At 42.1% G+C, this 18007-nt stretch overlaps 3 protein-coding genes across 3 annotated transcripts; 1 reads left to right on the top strand and 2 right to left on the bottom strand.

The window, feature by feature from the left end:
* Positions 1-1374: 1374 nt before the first annotated feature.
* Positions 1375-2939, top strand: LOC127624676 (growth arrest and DNA damage-inducible protein GADD45 gamma-like). The gene is made up of 3 exons (XM_052099509.1): positions 1375-1783; positions 1907-2114; positions 2235-2939. The coding sequence occupies exons 1-3, from the start codon at positions 1641-1643 to the stop codon at positions 2346-2348; spliced, it is 465 nt and encodes a 154-aa protein (XP_051955469.1). The 5' UTR covers positions 1375-1640; the 3' UTR covers positions 2349-2939.
* Positions 2940-3882: 943 nt separating this feature from the next.
* LOC127624664 (serine/threonine-protein kinase NIM1-like) lies at positions 3883-14103 on the bottom strand. Its single transcript, XM_052099493.1, has 4 exons — positions 13743-14103; positions 13181-13471; positions 12738-13006; positions 3883-4720 (listed from the first exon to the last, which is right to left on the bottom strand). The coding sequence occupies exons 1-4, from the start codon at positions 13750-13752 to the stop codon at positions 3965-3967; spliced, it is 1326 nt and encodes a 441-aa protein (XP_051955453.1). The 5' UTR covers positions 13753-14103; the 3' UTR covers positions 3883-3964.
* Positions 14104-15209: 1106 nt separating this feature from the next.
* On the bottom strand, positions 15210-15916 carry LOC127624679 (coiled-coil domain-containing protein 152-like). Its single transcript, XM_052099511.1, has 3 exons — positions 15793-15916; positions 15463-15558; positions 15210-15356 (listed from the first exon to the last, which is right to left on the bottom strand). Exons 1-3 carry the CDS (start codon positions 15892-15894, stop codon positions 15231-15233), a joined length of 324 nt encoding a protein of 107 aa, XP_051955471.1. The 5' UTR covers positions 15895-15916; the 3' UTR covers positions 15210-15230.
* Positions 15917-18007: the final 2091 nt, after the last annotated feature.

Genomic DNA, 18007 nt, shown 5'->3' on the forward strand with positions numbered 1-18007 from the left:
TTTTTCTAAAGGAATGTTTCATTTTTGCATATGAAACACTCAATCTGCAATTAACATCAAATACACAAAAACAAATATTAAAGCCTTTTATTTTCAGATATAGAGAATTAAGAAGCTACGTTTGAGGAAAAAGCAGCAAGAAAATTCTAAAATGTAATTTTGTTTCATAATTAGGTTTAACCAAAAAAAATTATTAAAGCTTAAAATATCTAGTGTTTGCATGTTATTGTATTAAAGATTACTCCATTCAATTTGATGGAGTTGTGTTATGCGTTAAAAAAAAATGCAGTCAACTTTGCTTTAGCTTCACCAAAGAAAAAGGTTAAATATACCTATTATTTGTTCCATTCTGAAGTAGACACAAAAAAGGGAAGAAAAGAAAACAAACTTGCAAACAATAGTGATTCGTGCTACTGGGTTCAGAGGGGTGAGTGGGGGCACCCTAAAGTGAGGCCTCTCCATCTGCTCCTGTTCTGCATGGTAACAATGGGCCAGCATCAGTCACCGTCAACCTGTTATCTTGACCCTCTAAAATAACAATAGACCTTCTAACACACGTTCTATATAAGATTGCAATCTGAAATTATTTGTAATTGTGAAGCATTTCTTCACCATCAAATGTAACTGTTTTATTATATTATATCTTAAAACATTGCACTGCATATCAACTTAGATTCACAAAGTGACCAAAACATGAATGCATGTAAAGCATTGTTTGCTTTTGCATCTGTTTGTTTGCAGACCATTTTTAGTTTTAGGTGCTATACTGCTTCTGCACGCGGAGAAAAGTTGTATGAAACAATATAACAGTAAACTGAATTTGCTGGGTGTCCTACTTATGCAAAACCGCATATTTTCACGTGGTCTATGGCTAGCAGCAGGCCAGATTGGGCAGCGGGGCGTCAGGGCACGCGCATCTTATTTGCATTTGTAAAGGCGTCTAATAGAAGTTTCTAAACTCACAATAGGCCGTTTCAGTGTGTCCACTGTCCACAGATGGCCACACGCCACCTGTCTTTTTTTGCTGGGGGCGGGGGGATGCAATCCTTTATCCACATTTGCTCACTTTCACTATTAAATTCTTTACTAAATAAATAAAATGAACTGAAATTCACTGAAAAACTCAACAAAATTGTTGCAGTGTAAGGTTTCATTTAGCTATAGCAAAAGGGAGTGTTTTTATCCCAAACCAAAACTTTTAATCACTAGCAGACTAAAACTAGTTATACGTTTATGAATGAAACAAAAACAAACCATAAAACAAAATGTTAATTAAACAAAAAACAGCTCTTTAAAAGACGTATTGATGATATATATTTTAGTTTCATTTCTTAAAATGAAATAATTCAAATGAATCAAACAGAAATAGGCTAATCAAAACAATTACTTAAAGTCCGCAAGTTTTAAAAAGCGACATTACAGTCCCCATCAATCTGCCACGAGCCAGAGTGTGACAATAACATTAGCATACCAATGCACCATTCAGATGAACCAATCAGATGGCGCTTCTTTCATAGCCACCACGAGCAGAGGGGTATAAAACCGGCAAGCACACTCTGTTTGACCACCAATCCATTCGGATAACCTCCAACTGCAGTTCAGTCATCAACCAGCTCCCTTGTGGAATAACACCCAGCATCATGACTCTTGAGGAAGTTCTCATCCAGAAGCCCAGCGAGAGAGCTCAGTGCACTGGAAAAGCCCTCGAAGAAGTTTTGGTTTCTGCCAAAGCTACCGAATGCCTCACCATTGGGGTTTATGAGTCTGCCAAAGTTATGAATGTGTGAGTATTCTATTCGTTTTCCCTCCTTATTCAACACCTTCAACGTTTAAAGCAATAGTGTTGAATGATTCTGTAGGCTATACTAAAAATGATGCTAATATCTTGTTTTTGCTTGTATTTCAGTGACCCAGACAGTGTGACTTTCTGCGTCCTGGCGATGGATGAGGACTTTGAGTGTGACATCGCTCTCCAAATTCACTTCACTCTTATCCAAGCCTTCTGTTTTGACAACGATATCAGCATCGTCAGAGTGAATGACATTCAGCGTCTCGTTGAGACTGTCGGCGACAAGTCAGGACAACTTGAGGATGCTCACTGTGTGCTCATCACGGTATGTATACAAGAAACAAAAATATTAAAAATGTATATAGGCTATAATAAAAATAATAATGTTTGCATTCACAGCTTATTTTGCGGTTGTATTAATTGCGCATTTATTTGATCACAACAGAACCCAGCGGATGGTTCGTGTGAGGATCCAGCTCTGGAAAAGCTCCACCTGTTCTGTGAGGAAAGTCGCAGCTACAACGAGTGGGTTCCTGAGATCACGCTCCCCGAGCGTTGATCTGGAACTTTCCTCTTCTCTGTTGAGATGCTGTAAACCTTGAGGAATACTCGACTCATCCTTTGAATCAAGGATGATGATGATTCCAAATCCCTGGATGCTCCTGAGGAGGCCGATCTGTCCAGGCAGCGCGAGGCAGGCCCGAGTGGCCCTCGCGTCTCTACGTCGTTTCTCGTCCCGTCCATGCCAAGATGTTCCTCATTCTTTATGTGAATGAGGTCAGGCATGCCACAAGAACGACACAATGGCCCTCATTCTTTGTGCGGATGAGGTTTGGAGAGGAAGGAGAAGAGCGTTTTGCGTCTGTTTCTACAGAGCAAATATCGCATGCGTTGGACACGCAGGGGACGCGGCGGTGCGTCGAAGCAACGTTTTTAAAAATGGACTTTAACAACCATGGACATTTTAAAAAATGAAATTGTTGCACAATATAACGTACCTTATTGTCGGCAATGTGCTTTCCACTTTCCAGAATTGTCTTTATTCTCTAAAGGTTTCACTTTAGAAAAATTTATATGAAAAAAGAAAAAAAAAGAAAGAAAAATGGAAAACATGGGGGGAAAGCCAATTTACATTTCTAAAGGTTTCCCTTAAGAAAAATGTATATGAATTAAACATCTAAAGTAAAATGACTTTAGAAATATCTGATATGAAAAATGAAGTAAATATGCTAAAAAAAAATAAAAAAAAAACTTGTCAGTGTATAAAATGACTTGATGCATAAAAAATAAAAATATTAAAATATATCTTTGTCATGTGTGTTTACTTTCTTGCAAGTGGCAGACAATTCACTGCACTACACAAACTCTCCGCAGTTATTAGGTCATGGTATTGCTAAAGTTTTCATTATAAATTAACTGTGTTTTGGGGTCAGCAGATAGTGTCAGCTGCCTTCTGCAGCAGCCAGTGATCTGCATGTGTATAGCTACAATACAATAGTAGCGTGCTGTCTGGTTAAATTGGGGGCCCTATAGCACAAGGAACCCATTGTTTCCTTGGCAGATGTCTGAGCTACGACACTGCTCCATCTGCCAAACTGCACAGATGGGAGGTTGAGGCGGTGGCGGGGGTGAGTGTTGGGCTGGCACTTGTATGTCTCCCTGTCAGTTGCTGTATTATTTACAAACCACCTATGGATTTTGTCTAAAAACAAAACTAAAATAAAAAACTAAAGAAAACCGGTGTTGGGCAGGAGCATAAATTAACAGCAAACAAAAAAACAACTGCCTGACATTGTAAAACTGAATAAATGAAGCCACTGTTAGTTAGTCCAAATTTCCTATTAGAAGAACAGAAGTAGGCCACTGGCCAAGTAAATTGTTTTAAAAGTACGGTGAAAGTCAAACAATATGAATAAGCAGGTTTTCTCATTGAATACTCAATTGTTACTGAGAGCACAAACTATGGTCTAGAATTAACTTTTGTCAAAAGAATGTTTCTAGTTTAACATTGTGAAAAGATGTATATTACAATGTTGCAATAAGACACAGGAATAAAAAAAACAATAGGACTTTTTCTTATTTTAATTGCTGACTAGTGACAACAATGCATGGCCAATATAAAATGACTGCAAGTCATGATAACTGAAATACAGTAACGTAAATACAGAAAAGTGATTAAGAGAGGACACACAGTTTTGAGGAGTGACGTAGGTTCCTGTATGCACGGAGACCATCTCTTTTAGGATCCTTGACAACTCCACTGATCATTGGGGGACACTCTGTTCCCCTGCTTTTTTTAACTCTATGCAATAATATGCGGTAAATCCCTGTAAAGGGACTGTGAATCCTCTTTCCCTGGTCATTGAGAATATGTTCCTGAGTTACTCCCAGTTCCTCCAGGAGAGCTTTTACCTCCTCCAGGTCTCTATCTAATTCCCCTGGGCCAGCCTCCACTAGATAAACAGGGTTGAGCTGGTATAAGGGAGGAAGCGGGCGGAAGAGTTCCACAGGCAGCAACCACTCACAGCCCAACATCTGATCCAATGCACATCGCTCTGATGGGTCTGGCTTCAGGATCCCCCTAATCAACCGCTGACATGGAGCTGATACCCAGGTTGGCAGGACATAGGCCCCCTCCAGCACACTGTGCCGCAACTTGGCTACAGTATCAGCACGGAAAGGCAAGGTGCCAGTCACCATGAAAAAGAGGAGGACACCCATTGCCCACACATCCACAGGGGGCCCGATGTAAGATTCATCTTTAAAGAGCTCAGGAGCAGCATAAGGAGGAGAACCACAAAAAGTGTCCAGGGCTTGGTTGCGATTAATAACCCTTGTACTGAAGCCAAAATCAGCCACTTTTACGCAGGTGTTGGTGGTATAGAGAACATTTTCAGCCTTCAAATCGTGATGAATTATGTTGTTCTCGTGCTGAAATAAACACAAATGTAGATAAATAATCTAAAGGAAATTCATTCAGTTATTAAAATTATTTGGCAGAAAACCTACAATCAATAGTAGTAGTTCTTAACCTTTTCAAGCCCCCCTCCTAATTATCAAGACAATATTTGAAGCCCCAAAAAATGTCAATATATTAAAATATTCACAATGAATCACAAATAATAATGATTACAAAAGTTTCAAGAACTGTATGTCCTTCGATGTAATTAAAAGTCTCTGATGGAACAAATAAAAAATGTGTGTAATTTGTTTGCCAAGGTTGAATGCTGCACTTATTTAAATTTTTTTTAAAGGGATAGTTCACCCAAAACTGAAAATTCTCTCATTATTTACTCGAGTCAACCGCATGATATCCCAGGTGTGTATGACTTACTTTCTTCACCAGAACACATTTGAAGAAAAATATCTTATGCCGATTTCTCTTTTGAAGGTCCAAAAATCACAGACAGTCAGCATAAACTTCATCCATACAACACCAGCTGTTAAATGAATGTCTTCCAAAAGCAACACAATCACTTTTGGTGTGAAAAAGATAAATATTTAAGTACTTTTTTAACTCCAAATCATGCTTCAGGTCGGCAGCGGATGTAATTGCATTGGCATTTAAAACATGGGAGAACTGACGCACGTGGGTCAGAGCCTGAAGAGCAGCGATATTTACAAATGAAAAGGAGTAATGCTGTACAGTTGCTTTGTTGATTTTGGTTTAGATCTGTTATTATCTGTTTCTTTACTCACAATGGTGCGTTTGTGTGCTTATCCTAGTAGTCTTAACCAAGTGAAGAGCGTGAGATAACCCCATGGCAACGCAAATACGTCACACGAGAGACTGCTTGGACTCCACCCTTTCCTGAAGCATTGGTTTATATTATATTTTTTTGCAGCAAAAGCAATCATATAATTTTAGAAGACATTAATTTAACAGCTGGAGTCGTATAAATGACATTTATGCTGACTGTCTGTGATTTTTGGACTTGCATTTTAAGGACCAACTGAGCTAAGAAATTGTTCTATTTTTTTTTTAAAATATGTTCTGGTGAAGAAAGAAAGTCATACACACCTGGGATATCATGAGTAAGTGAGTAAATAATGAGAGAATTTTCATTTTTGGGTGAACTATCCCTTTAAGTCATCTTGCAGCCCCCTTGGAAGTTTGTTACGGTCCATTAGAGGGTCCCGTCCCCTTGGTTGAGAACCACTGGTCTAGAGCACAAAATAGAAAGTCCAGTAATGTAATGCTATCAGGGGTGGAAAGAGTAATGAAAAATAATACTCAAGTAAAAGTACTGTTACTTCTTAAAATGTAGTTTGAGTAGAATAAAAGTACCTGTCCTAAAAACTACTCAAGTAAGAGTAAATGAGTATCTCATTTAAAAGTACTCATGAGTATTGAGTACCAAGTTGTGAAAGCTATGCCCCTTTATAGTAAAAACTCTGCTGCAATTTAAAAATGTAGCACACATACCCTAATTTACATTCCCTGTCATGGCTGTTTGCCAGAAAGAATAAAAAATCTAGGTATTTTATAGGTGTTTGTGACAGACATCTTTTAAAATACATCACTTATCTATAACACTACATGAATTTGATTTAAAAAAGAATAAATAAAAGGGAGACATGCTTACAGAAATGAAAAGATACAAATTTGTTTTTCAATATCATTGTGTACTGTATGAAACAAACACATTAAAATCAGGTTATGTGCAGGGTCAAAATTTCCCTGAATGCCGACTGAGCGAGTTATGCAAGGACAATGCAAGGAATGCTAAAAACAATGCAAGGAATGCTAAAAACAATGCATGGAATGCTAAAAAAAACACACAAAAAAGCAGGGTCACTTGGCACAATAGAGGCGGTAGAGCAGTTGTTTGGTACATCAGCAGTACAAAAAATACGATTTTTAGAAGAATATTTCAGCTCTTTTGGTCCATACAATGCAAGTAAATGGGTGCCAAAATTTTGAAGCTGCAAAAATAATCAGTATGAAATTAGCCTAATCTATCTGACTCCAGTATTATAAACTTTAATATTGATCGGTTTCTCACCCAACCTATCATATCACTTCTGAAGACATGGATTTAACCACTGGAGTCACATGGATTTGGCTACTTTTATGCTGCTTTTATGTGCTTTTTGGAGCATCAAAATGTTGGCATCCATTCACTTGAATTGTATGGGCCTACAGAGCTGAAATATTCTTCTAAAAATCTTAATTTGTGTTCTGCAGAAGAAAAAAGTCATAGACATCTGGGATGACGTGAGGTTGAGTAAATGATAATTTTCATTTTTGAGTGAACTATTTCTTTTAGTAGCACATGGGGGGATGGGGGGCACATTGTCCTCCTTTTGAGATACAATGTTTCACATTGATTTAGCTCATGTATCTTTTAAGCCCAGCAATAGTTGTGTTCTCATTCTAATGCATGATGCATAATTTTTTGAAGTTTGTGACTGTGGAATATTCTGCTGAATTGTTGCTCTGAAAATGTTGATACTTTTCTATCAGGTATTAGAAAAAACATGATAAAGGCTAAGCATAATTGTAAATTAGTTTATCATCTCTACTTTCCTGGTAATTTATTATACAAATTAGCACTCTCTCTACATCAGTGGTCGGTTTTATAAAAAAACTAACAATATTATTAAAAATATTATTATTAAATGTATTATATTATATTAATACTTTTAAAGCTACTCAAGTTATTCAGCCAAAATTAGAGAGTGGTTTTCTCATTTCCTTGTTAATGTTGTTTGATTAATAGCCTTTATATGACATAGAGAGTGCTCAATTCTGTTACATTTACACTTCAAGTGCAACATTTTAACGCAAATAAATTTTTTGCCCCACTGTTTGAATGAACTTTAGACATTAACGACTGCGTTTAAATTAAATCCTCATCAAGACGGGCATTGGTGGAATTATAAAGTGTATTTGATAATGTAGAAATGTCAATCAATCAATCAAACAGCACGCAGCGACAGACCTCTGGAAATAAAAAGTAAATCCTTAATATTTCATCTAGATCAACCAACCAGTGGTTCCCCATCTGTGACTCAGTCCACGTTGTGTCGCTGAGTTGACACTAGGGGTTGCTCCTGCGGAGCCCGGCCAATGAGAATTGGCGTGTGGAATTTGCATGCCACTCCCCCGGACATACGGGTATAAAAGGAGTGACGCTGCAAATACACATCAGATATCTTCTTTGGAGCCAAGAGAGCAGTCACAGAGCTGAATTCCTCTGCTGTTTCATTCATCTCTGCAAGCTGTTGGTTTTACGGGCGCTTTCCAGCGGTCCTCCCCCTCGCATACTACGTTGTGCTGAGCATACACCCCTGGGCGCTTCAGCAGCTGATAAAAGAGCTTACGGAGTGAATAACTTCGTTTATATATATATATATATTTATATTCCCATATATATATATATATATATATATATAAAAACCAATAAAAGAGTATATTTCTCTAAAAGAGTGGCACAAACAGTGAAGCGTCTTTTTCAAGATGTCTTTCCGTTTGTGTGTGTTTCCTGGTTGCGGTCGTTCTCTCTCCCCGTCTGATGGCCACGATCGCTGCCTCTTGTGTCTGGGTAATACCCAGGCAGAGTCAGCGTTTGTGGCTGGTTCATGCCCTCACTGCGAGAGCATGGCCATGGATACGTTGCGGTCGCAGCTCGCACTCGTAAGAGCGTGAGCCAACCCAGCCGCTCCCCGAATCGGTCCTTCTACCTACGGGTATGAGGCAGTGTCGGCTAGCGCTGGGGGCGATATGGGGACTTCAGTGGTACTCCTACTCCCCGCCATGCTCGTATGCTCCAACCGCCTCACGACCGGCCGCCAAGAACCCTAAGAAGGCTTCGAAGATCCCCTGAGACGGGCAGCCCTGGGTCTCAGGAAACTGCACTTCGGGAGCTGGTAAGCAGACCACTCCCTCCCCCGCTGGATGGGTGGGTGGAGAATCCTTATTTCCTTTTGAAATGTTTTCGCCGCATGCCCAACGGGCTGCGGTACCCAGTTTCCTCAGCCCCCGGGCTCTACTTCCGCTCTCCCCGGTCGTCGTTATCACGACTGCCGGCCACCGGATTTCTTTGGCAGGTACAGCGCCCTGGAACCAGATCTTCTGCTTCCATGCGCCCAGCCGTGTCACAACCCCGACGGTCTCCACGGGCCACAAGGACGAAATTCTTCCTCCCCCATCCCAGACTGTTCCGGGAGCCAGGTAAGTGCTTCGATGTCCCTAAACTCAACACCCCAGGCTCCGCCCCGTAGCGAGGCCCGCCTGCCAGTATGTCCACCGCTATAGTCCCCTTGGTCCCTCTCGCTCGGAGCTTGGGGGCGTGGCTCGCGCTCCCCTATCCGTCGCGTTGGATGATCAGGACCGTCCGACTCGGCTATATGATTCAGTTCGCCAGGCACCCGCCCAGGTTCAAAGGCGTCCACCCCACCACGGTGAGAGGCGAGAACACCGCTGCCTTAAGTGCGGAAATCGCCTCCCTCCTACAGAAGGGCGCGATAGAGCCTGTCCCTCCAGCCGAGATGAAGAAGGGGTTTTACAGCCCCTACTTCATCGTACCCAAAAAGGCGGCGGGTTGTGGCCAATCCTTGACCTGCGAGTTCTGAACCGGACTCTGCACAGACCCTTTCTCCGGTTTGCCTTCACGAAGGTCGCAGAGGCAGCCCTTGCCCCACTGAGGGAAGCGGGCGTCCACATCCTCAACTATCTCGAGGACTGGCTAATCTTAGCTCACTCGCGAGACATGTTGTGTGCTCACAGGGACCTGGTGCTCAGGCACCTCAGCCGCTTGGGGCTTTGGGTCAACTGGGAAAAGAGAAAGCTCGTCCCTGTTCAGAGCATCAGTTTTCTCGATATGGAGTTGGACTCGGTCTCAATGTTGGCGCGTCTCACCAGTGAGCATGCACAGTCAGTGCTGAGCTGTCTCCGTACGTTCAGATGGAACACGCTGGTCCCACTGAAATCCTTTCAGAGACTCCTGGGACATATGGCATCCTCAGCCACGGTTACACAGCTTGGGTTGATGTATATGAGACCACTCCAGCACTGGCTGCAGACCCAAGTCGAGAGACGAGCATGGCACCACAGCACAAACCGCGTCCTCGTCACGCAGACGTGTTGCCACTCTCTCAGCCCCTGGTCAGACCTAGCATTCTTACGGGCAGGAGTTCCCCTAGGCCAGGTCTCCAGGCACGTCGTGGTCATGACAGATGCCTCCCAACAGGGGCAGCGGGCACTCAGTCGCCGGCCCTTGGACTGACCTGCGACAGCATTGGCTCATCAACTGCCTCGAGTTTCTGGCAGTACTACTTGCCCTGAGGAGGCTTTTGCCGTTGATCCGGGGCAAGCATGTGTTGCTCCGGATGGACAACACAGCCACGGCGGTGTATATCATCCGCCAATGCGGTCTACACTCTCGCCGCTTGTCACAACTCGCCCGCTGTCTCCTCCTTTGGAGTCAGCACCGACTCAAGTCACTGCGGGCCACTCACATCCCAGGCTACCTCAACAGTACAGCGGATGCTCTGTCGCGGCAGGTTACATCCAGGGGAGAGTGGAGGCTCCACCCCTAGGTGGTTCAGCTGATCTGGAGTCGATTCGGCCAAGCACAGGTAGACCTGTTCGCTTCCCTGGAATCCTCCCATTGCCCACTTTGGTACTCTCTGACCGAGGCCCCCCTCGGCACAGATGCCCTGGCACACAGCTGGCCCCCGGGGCTTCGCAAATATGCGTTTCCCCCAGTGAGCCTACTTGCAAAGTCAGGGATGACGAGGAGCAGGTCCTCCTAGTGGCCCCTTATTGGCCTTCCCGGATTTGGTTCTCGGACCTCACGCTCCTCGCGACAGCCCCCCCCTGGCGAATTCCCCTGAGGAAGGACCTTCTTTCTCAACGAGGCGCCTTTATGGCCTGAAGTGGTGTCTGTTTGCTCAGTGGTGTTCTTCCCGTGGTGAAGACCCCCAGAGATGCGCAGTTGGATCAGTGCTTTCCTTTCTGCAGGAAAAGTTGGAGGGACGGCTGTCCCCCTCCACCTTGAAGGTGTATGTAGCCACTATATCGGCACAACACGATGCAGTGGAAGGTAAGTATTTAGGGAAGCACGATTTGATCATCAGGTTCCTGAGAGGCACGAGGAAGTTAAACCCCCCTAGGCCACACCTCGTTCCCTCATGCGACCTCTCCGTGGTCCATCGGGGCCTTTGGAGTGCTCCCTTCGAGCCCCTTGAGTCAGCAGAGCTAAAGGCGCTCTCACTGAAGACCGTCCTCCTGACGGCGCTCACCTCCATCAAGAGGGTAGGGGACCTGCAGGCGTTCTCTGTTAGCGAACTGTGCCTAGAGTTCGGTCCGGCTTACTCTCACATCATCCTGAGACCCCGACCGGGCTACGTGCCCAATGTTACCATGACCCCTTATAGGGATCAAGTGGTGAACCTGCAAGCGCTGCCCCAGGAGGAGGCAGACCCAGCATTGGCGTTGCTGTGTCCGGTGCGTGCTCTTCGCATCTACTTGGACCACACGCAGAGCTTTAGAAGCTCCGAGCAGCTCTTTGTTTGCTTCGACGGGCAGCGGAAGGGAAGCGCTGTCGTCAAACAGAGGATCGCCCACTGGGTCGTCGATGCCATCACGATGGCATACCACGCCCAGCACGTGCCGCCCTGCTGGCCTACGAGCCCATTCTACCAGGGGCGTTGTGGCTTCATGGGCATTATCCCATGGCGCCTCTCTAGCAGACATATGTAGAGCCGCGGGTTGGGCAACACCTAACACCTTTGCGAGGTTCTATATCCTCAGGGTTGAGACAGTTTCGTCCCGTGTGTTATCAAGTGACACAAACAGGTAAGTTCGGGTCAGCTGGCTGGGTGTATTGCTTGTGCATAGCGCCTTTCAGACGGGGCGTCACTAGGCCCCCGTACTGAGGTAAGTGCTCCACATGTGCCTGTTTCCCTACTGGTAAACCGCGTCTTCCTTGGACAGCGGGCCCTCTGCCCTGGGTCGCCGTGTTTGTAGTAACCCCTCCCCTCCTTTGGGTAGGGTCTACCACGATGCCGTTCCACATGATGTGCTTCCGCTGTTAAACGGTAAGACCGTGTGTGTATTCCACCTAAACCCCCCCCCCCATCCTCTCAGGGCCGGGTGTGGTCTCCGCGGTGTCCTCCCCTTTGGAGGGACACCCCCAACTTGGACCATATATTTGGCCCCCAGCCGAACGATTTAGTTCCTTTTACAGGGGAGAATAATAGAGAGAAGGCCCCGGCTGGGCCAGCCAGTCCTTATACTTCTGAGCAGTTAGCCGTTCCCCTAGGTGTAGGGGACTGCTTCATGCCTGCCAGTGTGTTGGGGGTAGTTATGCGACGGCTTGCTTCACTGGCTACGAGGCACACAGAGGTTTGCCCGTCTCGCACCGGCAGTCGGCGTAACTCGGTTCAGCTCTGTGGCATTTTCCATGGGGACCCCTAGTGTCAACTCATCGACACAACGTCGAGTGAGTGACAGACGGGGAACGTCTCGGTTACTTACGTAACCTCCGTTCCCTGATGGAGGGAACGAGATGTTGTGTCCCGCCAGCCACAATACTGAACCATCTGCTGAAAGCGCCAGGTCTTTGGCTCGGCTCCTCAGTGCGATACCTGATGTGTATTTGCAGCGTCACTACTTTTATACCCGTATGTCCGGGGGAGTGGCATGTAAATTCCACACGGCAATTCTCATTGGCCTTTTCTCAAAATCATAGATGTCTGGGCTCCGCAGGAGCAACCCCTAGTGTCAACTCATCGACAAAACGTCTCGTTCCCTGGAGGTTACGTCAGTAACAGAGACGGTACAGCACTTAAAATGTACTCAAGTAAAAGTAAAAGTATCACATTTTTTAACTACTTAAAAAAGTACAATTCTTGGGAAAATTAGTTAATTACAGTAATGTGAGTATTTTTAATTTGTTACTTTACACCCCTGATTGCTATAATGGGGCACAGGACTAACCATGTATTTGACTGCTGACAGAATTTGGGCAAATACGATCTTGCTGTCGCTGTCAGAGAGTTTTCCTCCAGTGCTAATTCTGGTGTGGAGGTCTCCTCCTCCTGCAAGCTCCAGAACCAGGTACAACTGACTTGGCGTCTCCACAACCTCATAGAGTTGCAATATGTTTGGGTGATATAAGCTCTCCATGATGGATATCTCTTTGAACAGCATCCTCTGTGCCTGCAGATCAAGCCTCATCTTTTCCAGGATCTTAATAGCAACTTTGTCTGTAGGGAATGTGCGCAGAGAGAATACTAGATGAGGTCATTACATATTAATCCATTTACTCTCTTTTTTTATGAAACACTTTTACACATTTTTACAGAGCCAACTGTTCAGTCATGACCAGCATGATAATTCTTTGTCAATTAAATCTGTTCTAATTCTTTAAATATCTGTACCTTTGGTGAGGGCGTGGAAGGCCAGTTTGACTTTCGAAAAGTTCCCACAGCCTATTTGACCACGGACATTGTAGAAGCCTATCCTTCTGCCCATGGCTATTTCCTTTATCGTGTTTTCATTATTGCACATCTCCAGTGTTAACTTTTCCAGGGGTGTCAGGCGATTGGAAAGGTCTACCTCTTCTTTCTCTGACCCACATTCTGAGCTGTCCGTCAGAGTGTAAAGGTTGTACCGTTGCACCTGTGGAGACACTTGACTTTCCTTTGTAGGCATTTTGTGGCTGTTTAAGGCTGAAATTGAAACAAAACCCGAGAGGCAAATTACATGATGCAGACATGCATAACTAATTTGTAATGTGTAATGCATAACTAATTTAACTCCACAATAAGCTAAATCTTAAAACCTTAGTAAGTAATATATCTAAAGACCTCAAAATTAGTATGTGACTTTAAGCAGGCATCTGGTGTGATTTAATTTAAAACATATTTACAGGCCACACTTTTACTAATCACATAGATAAACAGTTATACAATGCATAATTCAAGTGTAAAATAATCATACCTCTGTGCATTCCTTTTTCAGTAGACCAAAGAATAGCTCATCTTCTTTTTTATAGAATTAGAAGTCAGTGAATACATCCAAATGCCCATATTTTTTAAGATTTGGAGTCCTAAATAAGAACACATGAGGGAAAATGTGTACCTCACTAACGAGTGCCTCTTCCACAGGTAGTAGACATTAGGTTTTTGTTAAGGTCAAGTATGACCAACATGCAGCTATTCATTTAAATTTTATTAGTGTTCTATAACTACAAGCATAACAAGCATTTGTGTGGTTTCCTCAATCTAATGTCCTTGATTTCCTTTAGTCTCAGTCCTAGATAGTCTAATTGTCTCCACAGAATATTTTCTCCTGTCTTCAGTAGCTCACTCTCTGACAAAGTGAAACAAAACATGCTGGTATCATGTTTCCTAATCTGCCAGCTTTATTTAGAGCTACCCTAATCCTCCCCTCTGTCCAAGAAGATGTCCCTGATGCACAAAAGGCAATAACCACAAAGAAGTGAGGATTGAGTAACTGGCAAGCATATGCATCACTGATTCTTTTGAAGAGCTCATTGCCAGCTGGATGTAATCATACAGCAGGTTGGAAGACCCCCGAGACATGATTGTTTGTGATCTCAATGAGACTGATCTCTGACGTACAGTGTAGGATCAGACATTATGTAACAGTATCACTAAATGAGATTAGTGTGGTCCCTCCTTGACACATAAAGGGGTTTGGCCGATAATATGATTATCACTGGTCTGCCAGCATTTAAAGTGAACGATGAGGCTTTAATGTACATTCTTGGCCAAGTGTGTATGTGTGCCACTCTTGTGATGGGAAAACAAACATTTGCAAGGTGCATGATGTTCTTTTCTGTGTATACATTTTTATTAATTTCTCTTCTAAGGTTCAAAATAACATGCTTCATAGCCTTGCACAAATTACTTTGATAAGCAGATATACTAAGTTTTTGTTGATTTTTTCACTGCTTCACCTAAGTAACTGTGATCAAAATTCTGTACATACAGTAAAACATCACTTAATCCACTAGTGTAGTTCTCTGAATGGATCAGCATTTTCGTGGTATTTGATGTCATGAGTAAGGCACTTCCTTTGTGCATTTGTGAGCATGTGTGCATGCCTGAAGAAGGCACCAAATTAACAGGCATATCTATTGATGAGCTTATAAGCTTTGTCTGGAACATGGCAGATATGTTTACATGTGCGCTGACCCCACAGAGCAACAGCCAGGCTGTAATCCCTGGATGTCCATGTCACCTGCCAAATCCTCTCCTTCTGTATAACCTCCCCTGTACCAGTCTATACAGTTTTCAGTGCTAAACAATGGAACAGCATCAATGTGTACACTGAAACTAAGAATTCAACACAGAACACTAAATGCAAAAATATTTAGAAAATACTGAGAGGAAAATACATTTTCAAAGACACAAAACTGTGTGACGTTTGACGCCCTCAACATGTTACAAAGCGCAGATCTCGTTAGTTTTTCCTCCTCTTCTGACGAGAGTCTATCAGTCCATGGAGGCTCTGCTGTTCCAGCTCTCTCACCCTCTGACGCAGAGCCTCAATCTCTTTGTTTTTCTCTTCCTGAATGAACTGGAGCTTCTGAGGACACAACAAGCATTGAAGATACAGGTTTAATCCGAAACCTAGCTTTTCCAAGACTCGACCAGTTATGGCGTTTTGCCAGTAACACTGCAGTACGACTCACTCTTTTGAAGATATTCTGTGGCAGAGGACCTGAAGCTTGTGTCTGTGGCTGACTCTTTAGCGACATGCTCTGGGCTCTTGCAAGCTTAGCACCAAACTGCAAAGTGACGGTAGAACACAGGAAAAAAAAAAAAAAATGACTTCTGACAAGTTTTTAACAACCATAAAACCACTATAAAATTAACAACTCTAAAATGACCAGTCCTTTTCATTTAAATAAAATTACTAATAATAATCAAATGTTCTATGGTTCAAAACAAGAAACCTAGAGTTAGTGTCTTTCATTTACAAAGAATTGATAGGTTACAGAATGAAACTTCTTTTGTTTTACCTCCATTTGAAGTTTAATGATTTGGCATTGCTTTTCTTTCTCCTTCTCTCTCATCTGCCTTCTCATCTCCTCTAAAGTGGATTCATTTTTCTCAAGAGCCATTTTCAGTTCAGTATCTTTATCTTCCACTTAGGAAACAAGATTAAAACAATAAGCGTTCAAAAAGAAAACAATCTTACAAAACATATAACAGTAACAAACTATACTAGGGTCATTGTTGGGATTCTGTAATATTTAAATTTGTAATTTTTAAATACATTTGATTAATTGTCTGAATACTGCCCAACATTAGGCACATATTTAACATCCAAGAAATCATATTTCCCCACCTTTTATTATTATTATTATTTTTTTTCTGATTTAGAGAGTTTTTGTTCTTAATCCCATAACAGACATAGTGATTTGAAAATTATTCTACACGATACTGGTTATAAAATAAACATTATCTTCTGCTCATGTGGCCCTCATATCAATTTCATGATTACAAATATAATATTTATGACAGTTTTCTCATTTTTAAGTGATGAATCTTCAAATATCTAAAAAAATTCAAAAAAATAAAATGTGACAGGGTTGTGTGTGATGGAGTTGTTTTTTCATGAAAATGGCCACTGTTCCTCGTGTGGTGTAGGACAGAAGACAACATGCATGACATTAATACGTTGCATATGTATATTTATGGATTAAAATGCCATTTTGAAAAGTACTGATTTACTATCTTTATTTTCATGTGACAGGGTTAAGCTTGATGATTCACACCTGACAATATTACACATAAACAATGTATGATATTTCTTACCTGTTTCTGCACCATGCTTTTGAAGAAAGCTAAATGATGTCACATATGGGTGGAGCCAAAAATTTTGCATATGGGTGGATCTAAAATGTTTATGGGCTGAAAATAGTTGGTGTGAAGGGGTTGAGTTCAGAATGAAAGACAAAACTTTATAGACCTTTTCTTAGAAAAACTGTGCATTTTTTATTTTATTTTGTAAAATATCTTTCTCAGCAAAAGAACACGTTTAAATGGTTACATAAATGACAAAAAATTAGAGACAATGCACACATTTTATTAGTTATTTTCTTGGTATAAATTTAGAGAAGTGCCTCAGGTACATGACAAATTGCTTGGTATAAGATAGAAAGAGACATTCTTTTATGATAAAGACTGTTTTAATGCAATAATTATTTTAATTAAAATAGACATATCAACATCTTGTAAAAAGCTTTTAATATTTAATTTTAGTGTACCACCACTTTAAAAAGCCTGGGGGACTGAAATATTACCAAATCCCAAGAATAGTCTTTTCTATTTCTATTGATAGATCCAATAGTAGAGTAATTAGCAGTGCTTTTACTCACATTGTCTTTGTGTTTCTTTGTAATGATCGTCCAACTCCCTCTGGTGTTGATATTTTAAAGCTCTCATCTCATTTACCAGTCTTTGAAACTGAGCCTTACTTTCCTACAACCACAAGGAGACGGAATTGAGCACAAACACCCAAAACTCTCTTACAACATTTACCTTTCATGTCAACAGCAGCATATTTTAATACAACTCATTTACTCTTTTACCTCCAGTTGTGCCTCATTTTCTTTCTTCATCTGAATATCAGCATTTTTCAGCCTCTCGTTGTCAACTAGATCAGGTTGTGACCATGTTAGTGCAGAGTTTTATTTGGACAGGGATTGCAATGGAATGCAATGTGTTCTATTCATCTATAAGTGTGGGTTTTGGTTATTTCTGTACCTCTGAGGTCGCACTGTTGTTGTAAAGTGTGTTGCAGACCTTTGACAGTTTCCAAGAGTCCATCTCTCTCTGTGGAAACAAAATCATGTCAACAAAAGAGCTTTGTTCCAATTATACTGCAATAATGAATGTAAAAAAAACAAGTAGAGGGAACCTAAATTTTATCATTAGAATTTAAAGCTGAAAATGTATTTTCTGCACCATTAGCGCCACCAAACATAATTGCAAAAATAAACTTCGCTTTCAAAACAGCTCTCTGAATATGCCCCCTGTCTGCCGTTTGTCAAACAGAATGGAGATATAAAACAGTTAAAGGAATCGTTCACCCAAAAATACAAATTCTCTCATTCAAGGCCTGTTCACACCAAATCTGTGACGATTTTGCAAGACAAACTTACAATGGAAAGTCTATTCACACCAAGTCCGTGAAAAATTAAACATCAGAATCCATTGTTACCGTACAAA

The sequence above is a fragment of the Xyrauchen texanus genome, chromosome 31, assembly GCF_025860055.1.
Source record: "Xyrauchen texanus isolate HMW12.3.18 chromosome 31, RBS_HiC_50CHRs, whole genome shotgun sequence".
Lineage (NCBI taxonomy): Eukaryota > Metazoa > Chordata > Actinopteri > Cypriniformes > Catostomidae > Xyrauchen > Xyrauchen texanus.

Bases quoted from the DNA above. Each gene is read 5' to 3' on its own strand.
- LOC127624676 (XM_052099509.1), top strand. From the start codon at position 1,641: ATGACTCTTGAGGAAGTTCTCATCCAGAAGCCCAGCGAGAGAGCTCAG. The intron at 1,784-1,906 runs GTGAGTATTCTA...CTTGTATTTCAG, and splicing joins TCTGCCAAAGTTATGAATGT to TGACCCAGACAGTGTGACTT. The intron at 2,115-2,234 runs GTATGTATACAA...TGATCACAACAG, and splicing joins CTCACTGTGTGCTCATCACG to AACCCAGCGGATGGTTCGTG.
- LOC127624664 (XM_052099493.1), bottom strand. The intron at 13,007-13,180 runs GTACAGATATTT...CATTCCCTACAG, and splicing joins CTTCCACGCCCTCACCAAAG to ACAAAGTTGCTATTAAGATC. The intron at 4,721-12,737 runs GTTAGTCCTGTG...TGTTTATTTCAG, and splicing joins TGTCAGCAGTCAAATACATG to CACGAGAACAACATAATTCA.
- LOC127624679 (XM_052099511.1), bottom strand. From the start codon at position 15,894: ATGGCTCTTGAGAAAAATGAATCCACTTTAGAGGAGATGAGAAGGCAG. The intron at 15,559-15,792 runs GTAAAACAAAAG...GTCACTTTGCAG, and splicing joins TCATTAAACTTCAAATGGAG to TTTGGTGCTAAGCTTGCAAG. The intron at 15,357-15,462 runs GTGAGTCGTACT...TTGTGTCCTCAG, and splicing joins CACAGAATATCTTCAAAAGA to AAGCTCCAGTTCATTCAGGA.